The sequence below is a fragment of the Felis catus genome, chromosome B3 (genome assembly GCF_018350175.1).
Source record: "Felis catus isolate Fca126 chromosome B3, F.catus_Fca126_mat1.0, whole genome shotgun sequence".
NCBI classification, from domain to species: Eukaryota; Metazoa; Chordata; class Mammalia; order Carnivora; family Felidae; genus Felis; species Felis catus.
Window position 1 is genome coordinate 99,959,709 of NC_058373.1, and position 15,939 is coordinate 99,975,647.

At 35.5% G+C, this 15,939-nt stretch overlaps 1 protein-coding gene across 4 annotated transcripts in view; it reads right to left on the reverse strand.

Moving 5' to 3' along the window:
- Positions 1-15,939, reverse strand: part of TXNDC16 (thioredoxin domain containing 16) — a 138,920-nt gene that overhangs the window by 53,364 nt on the left and 69,617 nt on the right. For 3 of the 4 annotated variants that reach the window (XM_006932861.5, XM_006932862.5, XM_019833019.3), the window contains exons 10-14: positions 12,175-12,341; positions 11,721-11,781; positions 7,180-7,303; positions 3,452-3,595; positions 2,925-2,984 (exon numbers count right to left, since the gene is read on the reverse strand). In XM_006932861.5, the coding sequence (XP_006932923.4) occupies positions 2,925-2,984; positions 3,452-3,595; positions 7,180-7,303; positions 11,721-11,781; positions 12,175-12,341 (556 nt within the window). The remainder of the gene's footprint in view (positions 1-2,924; positions 2,985-3,451; positions 3,596-7,179; positions 7,304-11,720; positions 11,782-12,174; positions 12,342-15,939) is intronic. The other variant, XM_045059919.1, reaches the window with a different exon arrangement.

Consider the following 15,939-nt stretch of genomic DNA (forward strand, 5'->3'; position numbering starts at 1 on the left):
GAACAGTCTAATATTCTAAGATGCCTGCAGTATTACATCCTCCATACTTTATCAATGCAGGAATTTCAAACAGTGTTCCTAATTTAAATGAAAAAAACAAAACAAAACAAAACAAAACAAAACAAAAACCAAACAGGTTCTCTAAGCTAGAGGCTAGGTAAGTATAAATACTTGATATTTGCTGCCACCTTGTGACTGAGGATAAAATATCCTTCATCATCTTCGACTAAGATGAAAAGTGGCTTTTCCCCACAAAGTCAGTGTGAAAGGTTATAGGACTAAATGCCCAAAGTATTAAAATATTCTAATTTACAAAGTTATAGTATGGGCTTCAATGCAGACCTAAAACACTATAGTTACCTATACATGTCTCTACATTAAGCCCCCTGAACTTCTAAAACACTCCATTTATCCAGTATCTAATTACTAAAAGGACTGTTACAAAGAACGTACTAAATGAAAAAGGAAATCACGTCTTGGGTTGGTTATCCGTTTTTTATTCTACAAACACATACAACTCACAGTCCTGGGACTGAGAGATCAGGTAGGCTCTTTATTTGATCATTAATAGAGAAGAAAGTAAAGGAATCTTTTTCCATTTTCATTTAGTATCTGACAAATGGGCTGGATGGAGGGATAATTCTATTATTCAGGGACATTATCTAATTATTACTTCAATATGGTTTATATTTCCCCCCTTTTATTTTCTCTCTTCTAATATTTTGCCAATGAGCCTGGAGAACCTAAAAGAAGAAACTTGAATCTTTCCATAGATTGTAACCATTAAGAAGAATCTGAAAGAGAGTAACAGGATTTGCTTTTTTTTAAGAAAAGTTTAGGAATCACAATATCTACAGACTTAATAATATCTTTACTTCAAATAATCAAAAGTTGGATCAAATGTGGTTAACAAATGAACTGAGGAGAAATTGTTCAAAAGTGATTTTTTAAATCTCTGATGTTTTTATTAATATAGAACATGTTATATTTAGGACTGACTTTCTGGAAGCAATTTCTTGAGTTTACAAAAGTCCCCAATATATAAATAAGTTGTACACTAGTATATATTTTCCACTAAACTCTACTATATTAGTTTATGCATTTATTCAACAATTATTAAAAACCAAATATTCTACAGTGTAAGGCAATATGTCAAGTCCAGTGAGCTAAGTATAAGGCATGCTACCTATCCATAAAGAACTTACTAAATAATGAAAGAGCCTGTAGGTTAGTGCCCAAAAAAACTATATGTTAAATACACTCATATAACAGCTATGAGAATAAGCCTGTTTAACTAGAACAACTTCTATTTATTTACAAGAAAAACAGTAGGAAGAAATCATATTACAGATATGAAGCATGATACATTCAATGATTACAAAACACTATCCTAATCCATCATCTCTTTTTTTTTTTTAATTTTTTAATGTTTATTTATTTTTGAGAGAGAGAGAGACAGAGACAGAGCACGAGCAGGGGAGGAGCAGAGAGAGAGGGAGACACAGAATCTGAAACAGGCTCCAGGCTCTGAGCTGTCAGCACAGAGCCTGATGCGGGGCTCGAACTTACAAACCGTGAGATCATTACCTGAGCCGAAGCCAGACGCTCAACCGACTGAGCCACCCAGGCGCCCTCCATCATTATCTCTTTCTTACTAACAAAACTCCTTATGTGTTTGCTGGGATGACGGCACAAATATTTTGAGTTCAAGTCCATTCCTTGGATTCCATCATTATCTCTTTCTTACTAACAATATTCCTTATGTCTTTGCTGGGATGATGGCATAAATATATTGAGTTCAAGTCCATTCCTTGGATTCTTATTTGCCTACCACTGGATCAGGTTTCATAGAACAGTTAAATGATTGTGGCTATTAAGAAAGGTCCTGTGGGGTACCTGGGTGGCTCAATTAAGCATGTGACTCTTGATTTTGGCTCAGGTCACAATCTCACAATTTGTGAGATCGAGCCCTGCTTTGGGCACGGCATTAACAGAGTGGAGCCTGCTTGGGATTCTCTCTTTCCCTCTCTCTTTGCCATTCCCCTGTTCACACACACACACACACACTCTCTCTCTCAAAATAAATGAATAAACAAAAAAGAAAAAAATAAAAGAAATATCATATAGAGCTAGACTGTATAATGCTAAATCAGATAAGTCAGTCAGTGGAAAGAAAACTACCATCTGATTTCACTCATCTGTGGAGTTTAAGGAAGAAAACAGATGAACACAGGGGAAGGAAAGGAAAAGAAAAGGAGAGAGAGGGAAGCAAACCATGCAAGACTCTTGACTATGAGAGCAACTGGGGTTGATGAAGGGAGGTGGGCGGAGGATGGACTGGATGGATGGTGGGTATTTAGGAGGGCACTTGTGGTGAGCACTAAGTGTTGTATGTGGGTGATGGGTCACTAAATTCTACATCTGAAACCAATTTTGCTATATATGTTAACTAACTAGAATTTAAATAAAAATTTGAAATAAAAAATATCCTAGTTCATGAGGAGCTAACTGTATAGCTTTAAGAATACTGAGATCTTGGATCGCTGATTAGACTGTGAGACTGAGTCTTATGTGTCAAATTTTTAAGTGTATTCAGCATTTATTTAATAATATTCAATAGTAACTGATTCAGAGTAGGCACTCAATACATGAATCAATTCAGCCAAAAAGATTACTGGATTGACTGTGTGACCTGCAGTACTTTATACATAGGCTCTCTACTTTCTACTGAAGACAGTTCTATGAAGAGAGCCAAGACGAATGCTTCTGAGCATTTTTGAAACTCATGGTTCATTAATGTAATGTTAAAGACGCAAATATAATTACTTGAAATCTTATGTGATTTTATTCATCTTTAGCATGATATGGTTTTACAAATAGCTACAGCTCAGAATCAAATAAGCATGCATACCACATTACAGTACCTTTCAATTTAATTGCCAAATCGATATAGGATTGCAGAAATGCCATGGATACTGCCTGCCCTACATTGAAACAAAAAATTCAACAGATATTGCAACATGCATATCTCCATCCATATCTATATATTAACAAACATATAGATTGATGGGGTTTCCCAAAATTGTTATTTCTTAATAAGAAATTCTAATATATAGTCCTCAGTATTATGCAAACATTCAAGAAGATTCCAAATGCAACTAATTTTCTGCACTCATACTGCAAGGAATATAGTTGAAGGGCTATTATTTGAAGATAAAAGCAATATATTTCCTATAGATCCATAAGAACTGTTAAAATATTAAAATCATTAGCTGGAATCATAATAATTTATCTAAGTTAGTAAATTGTTCAATATGTGCAGTCTACCTGGGAACTATGAAAGCTATTACATAGCTGTTACAACAGGCAATATATAGAACGCAAAAATAAGATCCGCCAACTTTAAATGTTCTAATATGTAATATCGTCCCCTCTAAAGGTTCATACTCACAACCAGCGTAGAAAAGCACTATGCTATCAGAAGCCACTACTGTCGCATTAAATGTCTCTTCTGTTAGTTCCACTGTGAGTTCCAAAGGTAACTGTGTCTTCCTATGTCTGTAAACAGTTTCTGCCACTTCATCATCTTGAATATCTAAAATGTTCAAAAAGAAATTAATGTATATATAAATGCATAAATTACATAAATATAAATTCCACTATAGGACAAGCACTGTGATGGACACTAGGGAAAATAGCAAACAAAACAGATATAGTCCCTGACCACATGGAGTTTCCATTTACCGAAAAGTCAGACAATAAACTGATCACTGACTAAACATATAGTTATAAATTGTGTCAGTTTAAGGAAGGAAAATAGTACAATGAGAGATTGTAATAGGGAGATTTAGATTTGGAGATCCAAAGCCTTCCAGCTAGAGAATTTAAAAAAATGTCTTAGGCATAAAGAATATTTTCAAAGCCTCTACGACATAAAAGAATTTAGCATATACTAGGTATTGAAGGAAGGCAAATTTGACCAAAACAAGATGGGATGAAAGAATAAATAGTATGAGAAAACTCTAGGGTAGGCAGTAGCTACATCATAAGAAGCCATATGAGCCAAGAATCTTAGATTTTATTCTAAGTGCATCAAGTTATGTGGATTTTGAATATGTAAAAACCTTTCATTAACGTAGACCAACCAACCAACCAGTGGACTCATTCATTTATCCATCCATCCACCATCTGTGTATGCAGTAAACACACACACACACACACACACACACACACACACACACACACAAACACACACACACACACACACACAAACACACACACACACACTTTGAATTTGTAAATATTCTGTTGGAGGTTTGTATAGATTATATAGTAACACTGAAGGGACACCTAAATTGATGAGAGAAACAAAGTTTCCTAGAAGCATTGACACTAGCTGAATATTAAAAGAAAATGAAACTTAGGTAGGCAGTGAAGGAAGACAGAGGAGGCATACAGAGGAAAGAGAAGAGCATGTGCAAAGGCGCAGTGGCATGAAAGGGCATGCAACTAGAAATGCAAACCCTGACTGGCTATCTGATGATATTAAAGATTACTGTTAATTTTTTAGATGTAATAATAGCATTAATCATGCTCATTTTAAAAGGAGAATCTTTGGGGCGCCTGGGTGGCGCAGTCGGTTAAGCGTCCGACTTCAGCCAGGTCACGATCTCACGGTCCGTGAGTTCGAGCCCTGCGTCAGGCTCTGGGCTGATGGCTCGGAGCCTGGAGACTGTTTCCGATTCTGTGTCTCCCTCTCTCTCTGCCCCTCCCCCATTCATGCTCTGTCTCTCTCTGTCCCAAAAATAAATAAATGTTGAAAAAAAAAATTTAAAAGGAGAATCTTTGCATTTCTGAAATACACAGGGAAATATTTTGGAGTGAAACTATATATTTGGGATTTGCAACAAAATAATAAGGGGTGGGCCAAGAGTGACTGGAACAAGATAGCCATGAGTTGATGGTAGTTGGGTGGAGCCAGGTAATGGATATCAGGAGACTTGTTCTATTCTCCTGTCTACTTTACGGTAAGTTCATAATTCTCTATAATAACACATTACAAAGACAGGAAGGGAGGGAGATAATATAATAAAAATTGGAAGTATTATTTTCATATGATTTCAAATGCTATAAAATAAAATACTAGATCTGGACAATAGTACATCTCAGCAAGTTTCAGCCATGTGACTAATCAGTCACGTTACTCTCCGGGCCTCAGTGTTCAAATCTGAAATATAATAGCTGTACTACACTAACTTAAAGGAATTTTAAAATACCACATTTCATGACACTAACAAGTTATGACTCTAATACTAAAATTAATAAAGGCCTGTTTTCTTTTTTACTGTATTTTTTCCTTCTTATTCACATATTTTCATTTTCCTTCCAGTCCTTTCTTATTTCCCAATCTACTCTTGTTCTTCTCTTCTTCCAACACTTTCTTTTCCTCTTTCCTATTCTCTCAATAAGCTACCCTCACTTGTAAATTGACCCACTGTTTGGCTCTACCTTTCACCAATTCATCAATATATACACACTTTCTTTTAAGCCATACATGTTTAATCCTTTTTCCATATCATCCTTTTACAGAATTCAGTCCATTTCATTCTGATTCATTCTGTGCCCATTTCCTTTGAAGGCCATTTTTCTTTGTGTTGTGTACTTACGTGGCAACAAACACTTTCGTAATCCTCATATACAAATGGGAATAAAACAAGGTTGGGGGGGACTATGTAGATGGACATGACTATGTACACTATTATGGGCCAATATGGATTATAGATGTAGAAAGTTAAGACACACATACACACACAAAAAACCCTACAACAAAACAAGACTCAAATGGCAAAGGTGTCAAAGGAACTAGGCTGAGGAGAGAAAGCAGGCAGAGAGTCAAAAGAAAGAGAAGGCCACACCACAGGGAAACTAAGGCCAGACAGTCAGGAAGCAATATAGGGGAAGCAATAAGGAAAGCTTGAAACAAGCAACTCCCACTGAGGACAGGAATCTCATTAAGCTGACACAGGGGCGATTCCCTTGACTGGAGGGTGGACTGTATGAACCATGATAGGAATAAAGCTGGGAGCAAGAGACCAGAACACAGGTTCCATGTAATGACAATGCTATGGAGAACTCTGGCTTAAACCACAAGCAGTTCCAACCTCTGCATATTAGAAAAAAACTAGAACATAGCTCAATCCAAGAAACTGGTCACTGGTAACTGTTAAGGCTCAGAGCCCTTATTAAATTTATAATATAGATTTTGATCAAAATAATGAATGGACTTCATGAAAAGAATATGTAAATTGCTCCCTTCTTAGAGCTCATACTCGTATTATGTAAAACATTCAAGTATACTAAATGAATACAAAAATGAACAAGACATAATCCCTACTTTAGAGATATTATAGACTAGTGGATAAGAGAGAAATGTAAGTGAGCAATTACAGAATAGCATTAATCTTATGAAAGAAGTATCAGTAATAATAATGATCATAAATAATTTCAAGCCAGAATGTTTAAGTTCTAGACCAGGCTCCATCACGTGCCATTTGTGAGACCTTGGGTAGATCGCTTAACTCTGCTAAAACACCGATTCCACTACAAAATGAAGGAGACGTCAGCTGAATGAATGACAGTCGAAGCAAATAATGTTTAGGAGAATAACCCTGAAAGTACAAAATACTTCAAAAATATAAGCAATAAGAATAAAAAGAAATATAACATGTTAAAAGAAATTTTAAAATGTTATTGAAATTTACTTCCAAATTGTCAACAGATTTATTTACAAGTACAACAATATTTATTCAGATTTCATTTTCTAATAGAAAAAATAAAAATAAAATACAATTTTGTGGCTCCTGGGTAATTTTTAAGCATGAAGTAGACCAGCAGAGCGGGAAGAACTGATTTTGAAGATAAAGGCACAGATGTGAAAAGCTAGAAGCCTGGCATGCAATAATGAAAGGTATCACACTAAACAAAATACAGCATCCTTACGTTTTCCACCAAATAAACTTGATAAAATGTAATGTGAAATGGATTTCATTAGGTTTTTTTCATAGGCTTGACTGTCAAAATATTCTATGAGTAAGTTAATTCATTGAAATGTCACTGACCTTATGGGTACTGAGCAGGAATGAGGGGAAGTGGGGGAAGGAGCATCACAAAACATATTACCCATATCTGGACTTTGCATGTCCTCATCTTCATCTTCTTGCATTTCTTCAATGTGTGTATTACCTTCCACACGGGATATTATTAATTCAGTATCATGTAACACCAAAAATTCCACTGGCGCTCCCTAGAAATACATGAATTTTTAAAAACATGACTAAAATATAAGAAAGCATTTTAATAAAAATGTTTTACTTGTTTGATATTAAAATGAAACTAAATCTTTGAACTTCAGTTTTAAAATTAAATACAAGGGGCACCTAGGTGGCTCAGTCAGTTAAGCTTCCAACTTCAGCTCAGGTCATGATCATGCGGTCCGTGAGTTTGAGCTTCCTGTCGGGCTCTGTGCTGACAGCTCAGAGACTGGAGCCTGCTTTGGATTCTGTGTCTCCCTCTCTCTCTGCCCCTCCCCCACTCACACTCTGTCTCTCAAAAATGAATAAATGTTAAAAAAATTTTTAAATAATATTAAATACAACAAAAAAGGAAATTCCACAATCCCTATAGAAAGTATCCAAAGCATACTTTATATAAAGATAGTGTGCACTACTGAAAAAACAAAAATGGGAAAACAGAACTGAAAGTCTCACTTGCTTCTTGTCACAACTACATTATTCAACTGAAGTCTGAAACATTTCACACATAATGGTATGTCCCACCTCAATATAAAAGGGATATGTGCAATTTTATTGCAAACAGGACCAATCAAAATTATTCTGATACTCCACAGAAATATTCAAAATAATATCTCATCCTAAAACAATTCCAGTAAAATATTCAATTGCCTGTTTAGCTAAAAATGTAAAACTAATATCTGCCCCCAGATATTTTAAGAATATTTTAAGACTAGACTATCTAGTCCATTGAGATTAGTCCATTACAATTTCTTTCACTAATACCCAATGATCACATTTTAAAACCATGAAATTTTAGGCCACTAGATTACTTCAGTAAATAATCCCTGATTATAACCATACATTTGAATAAAGCTATAAAATAACTCTACGTGTATGTGTTCTCTGATAGCACATATCTTCATCTTTTTAATATTACATTCAAAGCAAGCAATTTTTCACTTCTACAGAAATATAATGGAGTTAAAAGTTTGAGCAACAAAAGTCAAACTAAATTTGTTTGAAATACACATAGATATTGTTGTAGGATATTTTTGTATTCAAATGCAACATTCACACAGGAAAGAACACAAACTTTAAGTATATAGTTTGACGAATTTTTACGAAGTTGATACACTTCTATAATCTCCATGCAGTTGAAGATACAGAACATTATTACCAGCACAGAGGCCACCTTCTTGCCTCTCCCTGTTATTACCCTCCCCCAAAGGTAATCACTAGTCTTTCATCACCATGTACAATTTTGCCAGTGTTTCAATTTGTTTAATGGAACTATATACAGTTTGTACTTTTTTGTGACCACTTGTTTTGCTCAACACTACTTGTGAGGTTTACGTTTAAAAGCAGTTTATTGTTTTTCAATGATGTAATCATTACATGAATATAATAGTATATATGTATGTATGTATCTAATGCATGCGTTTATCCATTATATTGCTCGTGGACTTGTGTTATTTACAGCTTGGGACTATTATAAATACTAACTGCTATGAACATTACTGTAGCTGTCTTTTGGTGCACATGTATACGCATTTGTACTTAGGAATGGAATTGCTGGTTCGCATGCTATATGTAGCTGCAGCTCTAGGAAGCACTGCCAGATACTTTTCCAATTTTCGTTGTACCAATTTTCACTCCTACCAGTAGTATACAAAAGTTCTTGTAACTCTACCTTCCTAAGAATCACTTGGTATTGTTACTTTTAAAATGTTTAGCCCATTCTGGTGGGTGAGTATTGGTATCTCTTGTTGTTTTATTTGCATTTCTACCTACAGTTTATTTGCTAATTGGATAGGGGAAATGCATCTTAGGATGGAGAGAATGAATCGTCCCCACCTTAATTCAGTATTCAAATGTGGTATCATTAAGTGAGAAAACCAGACCTCACCCACTTTAAGATAAGATAAAATACAAATAAACCAACATCTTGTCCAAAATACTTAATGAAGCTAGGCAATCTAACTTCCTGTTTTTAGACAACATAAGGGAACAGAGGAACAAGGTAGATAACAGCAAAAGGAAACGGACAAATCCAGAATGAGGAAAAACTGGCCCCATTTATCTAAAATGTTAGTTGTTGAATCTAGGTAGTAGGTATTTGATTGTTCACTCTATTGTCCTACCTCTTGGTTTGATTTTATAAAAAATTCCAAAGAAAGGAATGAAAAAACTTAGATTTTAAGATTTTAAATTTTAAAAATTTAGATACGAAGAAAGATTCTAGGCATTAATACTATCCTCATAAAACTATGCTAATGCACAAAGAACTCTTCTCAAAGCTTCTGAATGTGTGTCCTCTCAGCCTAGAACATTCTTTCCCCATATATCCACAGGCATATTCCTTTGCTTTATAGTTACTAATCAGTGAGGTCTTCCAAGTCTACTCTCTCACCTTACCTTGACTTTTTTTTCCATTGTCCTTAACACCATCTGACATTCTACCTATACTGGTTTTGTATTTGCCTCCTGCCACTAGTATATTAGCTCCACGAGGGCAAAAATTTGCTTTTGTTCACTGCTATCTCCTCAGAGCCCAGGACTGTGCATGAAACAAAGCAGGTATACAATAAATACTTATGGAATGATTGAATAGATGAATAGTGTTTATTGAGCACTTACAAATGTATTGGCCCTGTGCCAATTTAGCACTTTATATATATTTTTTAATATACTGACCCAACTACTCTTTAAATAGATATTGTTATTAACCTTACTTTACAATGAAAAAAAAAAAAAGAGAGAGAGAGAGAGAGACACATAGAAATCGAGTAATTTGCCCAGGGTTACAAAGCAGGATTTGAACTAGGCAGTAAGATTCTAGAGCATAAACTCTTAACACTATATTGCTAATCACTGCCATAGGGAAAAAAAAAAATTGGAAGAACTAATGCAATACTAACAGATATGTTTTATACCTTACTATATATTACAAGGCTTGTAGTGTGGTAATATGAGTATACAATACTATCTCTGCAACCACTTCTATACTTTAAGGACCCTCAAAACCTTTACCTGGAAAGAGAGAAAGAAAGAATGATTATACAATCCCAGGATGAATATTACTGCCCTGAGGAGAAGGTTAAAAAAAAAAAAAATTGCACTGAACTCAATAAAGAGACTCATAGAAAAGACTATTCTATCCTTTACAGAAAACATCTTTGCAGAGATAGCTATCTTATAACCTATCTTACCTCATACTATACAAAATTTTTTATTTTCACAATTTAAGACATCAAAACTGGGAAACGAGCAGGAGCTTTAACTTTTCCATAAAACCTACCTCCAAATAATAAATATTATAATTTCTCATTTAAGGATCTTGATCGACTAGGAAAAAAATAGCTTCAGAAAGTATGCTTTCCACGACCTGGCTAAAAAGCAGAGCATACTAGCCACATACTACACACATTGGAACAATACTACAGTTTTTAAAATATTTTCATATTTTGTCTTATAAATTCCTAATAAGTTAGATGGGAAGGTTTTATGAATATTTCACAAATGAGAAAATTGAGCTTGGAGAAGTTAATTCATTTTTCTGGTCTCAGAACGAGAAGGAACACAACTCAAGTCTTCTGACTCAAACTAGTATTCATGCCATAGACTTAGGCAAGAGAATTTACGTTTAATCTGTCTGGCAGTTCATAAACATATCAATCAATCTTTAGCATATTTATATGATATTTTGAAATGTTCAGAATTAAATAGTTCTTAAGAAAAATTTAAGAAAAATATAAGAAAAAAAGGGACAATAGCAGAAATTTACAAAGGAAATACAAATGGGAAATAAGCCTTTAAAAATGTTCAAACTCACTAGTAATCAAAGGCATGCAAATTAAAACAAGAGCTTTGTCTATAGAGAAGATTTTTTTTTTAAGATGGTAGTGCTCAGTGCAAAGATTTATGAGGAACAAGAAATTCTAAACCCTGCTGGTTTCTGGAGGGCAATTTGACAATGTATTCTATAAACATCCTTAAAAATTCCCATTTCCTTTGCCAAATTTCACCTCCAAAAATTTAGCCAAAGGAAACAATCAGTGATGTTCAAGACAGTGTACAAAGGGAGGCATCATAGCACAATAGCAAGTAATTAAATATGATTTTATGTGAAAAGTAGGTTATAGAGCACGACCCTAATTTTCTTAAAAATATATATATTTTTTTAACAAAATGAGGATATATATATATATATATAGGTATATATACATAGTATATATACCTAGTATATATAGATATGGAAATAGACTAACAAATGAGGGAATATAAATAACACCAAAACGTTAACAGCAATAATTTTTGAATAGTGGCAATTTACAGAATTTCTTCTATAATAAGCATATACTTCTGACCACATGTATTAACTTTCTTTTAATAAACAAACATTGTAGACCAATATATAAAATGACTAACCTCTTCTGCTCTTCTGAAGACCACATTAGCATGCTGAGGAATGTCCACTTCCAAAGAGTCCCTTTTTCAAAATGGAAATAAATGTTTTATATTGTTAATCTGAAGAATCACAGTCATCAGGATGTCAATATGAAAGAGAACTATATGTTCTTATACTGAACACAATTTATGAAAAAAGATTGCAATTTAGTGACTCTCAGAAAGTGCAGACATAAAGACAGACCAGATTTGCTAGTCTCCATCTAGATCTAGAACTTCACGTTAGCAAAGTTTAAAGGTCTAAATTTTAATCAAGCTACTAATTAACGCACAGAATTTAGCTCAGCGACTGGTTCTAACTATATGACAATTTACTAGAGATTTGAGTTTATTGACAAGTGACTATACTGCCATATTTAAAAAACAGAAAAACAGTGTTTTGCTAAATACAGTGACTATACAATGTTTAAGATACCTTAACAAGAGTAGAACTCCCGCTTTCCCCAGAAGACGCCAAGCAACCCATTCTGCAGTTCTTCTGTCAGCTTCATGTGTCGCTTGCTGACTAACAATAAAAACCAGTGGTAATCCTAGTTGCAGATGAACGGTTGAAACCTGTTGAGGGTCTTCAGCAACTTCAGTCTTCATTTAAAAAGAGAACAAAATGTCTTCACTGTGAAGAAACACGGTTCCAACATTTGGATGTAAACTCTAATTCTTATTAATAAAGTCATGAGTAAGAAAACCAAGTCTGTGAAATAAATCCAACATTAACAGAAATCATCTCAGCATTTCCTGAGGTTAAGCTTCCCAATGTACCTATATAGTTCAAGCATTATAAAACTAACATATTTACAAAGAGTTAAACGTGAAATTACAATGACAAGGAATAAGCATATTATAAAGAAATAAACAAACAAAAAACAATAAATAAAACAGTGTGGTAGTGATAAATGAAGAGATATTTCAAATGAAATAGAATAACTAAGGAATAAGTCCTTTCACATAAGAATTAAACATGTAATAAATGACACAGAACCATGAGGAACATCTGAGTTTGGACAGCAGCTTGAACATATACATCTAATTTTACTCCCTCAAGAAGTCCCAGGAAAACTACAGCAGGGAGATTTTTTTAAAAGAGATAAACATACATATGTGAAGAAAGGAAAAGAGAGAAGGCAAAAAATTTTTGGAAGCTAAAGAACAGAATAATAATGGACTTAGAGTCTAACAAAGCAAACCCATAAGCCATGAGAGAAAGCTAAGAAACAATTCAATTTTAACTGCAGAATCCTACAATTGCTCAAGATCGGTCAGTGCCTGGTATCTCTGATACTGGGAGAGAAATACTGGAGGGGGAAGTGGCAAAAAGGCTAAAAAATAAGGAGGAATGGGTAAAAGCTTTGGAGAGAAGTTAGATCCAGAGATTCCTCTCCCTGACTCTAAGAGCTCAGGCAACTGTCCCTCCCTCACACCAGAAGAAATCTGGGGGGGACTTCAGGAAAGCTGAAAGTGTGAATACCACGCCAGAAGAGAGGGGAGTAAGTAACCAAATGCTGAGGCACTCCTAGCTCCCTACCCACTCAGTTCCCAGAATATAGTGGCCAGACTTCTGTCCTCCCAGCAGAAGACTGGAAGATCCTTTTCCAAGAATTGTGAATAACCCCAAGAAAAAATCTGAGTATACTGACATTAGGGTTCATCAAAAAGAAACACCCTATGGAGCTCAGAGTTAACGAGTCTCATCTACATTCTCAGAACTTCCAATCAGCTTTTTAGTTTCATATTCTAACTCACAAACAGATATCCAAGAAGTAACAAACATCTGAGGAAAGCCTCTAACATAAAAGAGACCAGAACAAACAGAAAAATAGAGAACATGGAAAAAATACAGACTATTCAGGAGGAAGGTTCAGAAAACTACTTCTCATAAGCTCAAGGTGATGGGAAGATATTGCATCCATAAAGAAATAAAAAATAAAGTTTAATAAATCTGCCAGAAAGTACAGCAAAAAATGAAAAATGGGAGAGAAAATGTAATAAAGGTGAAGGACTGGTTCAAGAGGTCCAATGCCCAACTAAGGGTCCCAGAAAGAGAGAAGGAAGAAAATAAAAGGGGAGAAATCATCACTGAAATAAACACAAAAGTTTTCTATGACTGAAGGAACATAAACTGCCAGACTGAAAGAGCCCACTGAGTAACCAAAGAGTGGATAAAAGCACATACACAGGAAGATGTATTCTTGCAAGGTTTGCAATTATTGAGGATTTTTTTTAATCCTAAAAGTTTCTAAAGAGAAACTTTTTTCTCTTTAGAGAAACAGTATTTACCGATGGTAGGCGGAATCCTAAAATGGCCCCCAAGATTCCCAGCATACAAATCTTGTATAATCCCAATTCCTAGGATAGCCATTCCCTTAATTAGGTTACATTATAGAAGACTGTCATAGCACAATGCAGCCAGAGCCCTGCTGGCTCTGAAGGAGGAAGCAGCAATTTTTTGAGAAGACCATGTGGCGAGGACCTGAGAATAGCCTATAGGAGCTGAGAGCAACACCAGCCAACAAGCAGCAGGGAAGTGGAGACATCTTACAACCGCATGCAACTGAATTATACCAAAGCTGGAATGGGTAGAACAGCATGAAGGAATAGAAAGACCTGTTTTCTTCTTTGTGTATTTGGAGAACAATAAGTAATTTAGCATTATAAAGTGAAAAGGAGGAACAAGCAATAAGGATGGAGATCTAGCAAGGGCCCAAATTATTAAAAACCATTATATCCTCCAAAGAAAGTAGGGCTTTCTTCTGTAAGTAAACTGAAATCATTTAGAAACTGTAAGATGGGTGCCTGTGTTGGTCAGTCAGTTAAGCTCCAACTCTTGATTTTGGGGCTTAGGTCATGATCTCGCAGTCGTGAGATCGAGCCCCACTTCAGGCTCTGTGTCGAGCATGGAGCTTGCTTAAGAGTCTCTCTCTCCCTCTGCCCCCTCCCCTGCTCACACATGCATGTGCACACACACACTCTCTCTCAAAAAAAAAAAATATTATAAAAAAATAAACTTGTAAGAAATATTGTAACATGTGTTTAAAAATATTACTCTGACAGCAATAGTGAGTATAAACTCAACATGATTAAAAAAAAAAAAAAAAGGGAGGACTAGAGACTAGATCAGTTACTATTACTAAAATAGGACATGAGAGGGGCGCCTGGGTGGCGCAGTCGGTTAAGCGTCCGACTTCAGCCAGGTCACGATCTCGCGGTCCGTGAGTTCGAGCCCCGCGTGGGGCTCTGGGCTGATGGCTCAGAGCCTGGAGCCTGTTTCCGGTTCTGTGTCTCCCTCTCTCTCTGCCCCTCCTCCGTTCATGCTCTGGCTCTCTCTGTCCCCAAAATAAATAAACGTTGAAAAAAAAAATTTAAAAAAATAGGACATGAGAGTTGGTGAAAACTTCAATTAAGGCATTAGCTGTTAGAATGAATTCAAAAGATATCTAGGTTGTAACATTATAGAGGTGGGGAGATGCAGAAAATGAGAATGATTTCCCAGGTTTCTGCTACTAATGACTAGACAGTAAATTAACAAAGATAATGGAGAAAGAACAGATGGTGGAGAAGGACAACACATTGATGTTGGACATATTGAGCTTAAGGAGAGATACAGCTAATTAGTAGTTAGATATACAAGAGATACAGTGTAATTAATAGTTAGATATATGGGTCAGAAAGTCCAAAGAAAAATTTGATCTGAAAGTTCTGATTATCAAATCAGTGTAGTTAATGCTATAGAAACAGATAAGATCACTTGGAGGGTATATTCTGAGCATCTCTCACTGTGTATATAGAAAAGTACTCTAAAACCTAATGGCTTCAAATAACAAGAATCACTTATTTTGTTCATATATTTGCAAGCTCATCTCTGCTCCATATGGCATTAGCAGGGCGCCTGGACTGGATGCTGGAGGTCGGCTTTAAAGATGGATCATTCATTGGCTACCAAGCTGATGCTGACTATAGGAGCTCAGCCATCGCTGTGCACTAGGGGCCTCAATTCCTCTTCACTAGAATTTCTCCTCAGATTTAATGTCACAGCATGGTACCTGGGTTTCAAGAATGAGTAACCAAAAAGAACAAAGGAGAAGCACAAGGCATTTTGTGACATATAGCCTCAGGAGTTACACATCATCACTTCAGCCCCATTCCACTGGTGAAGGCAGTCACAGAGGCCCAACCAGTGTCAAGG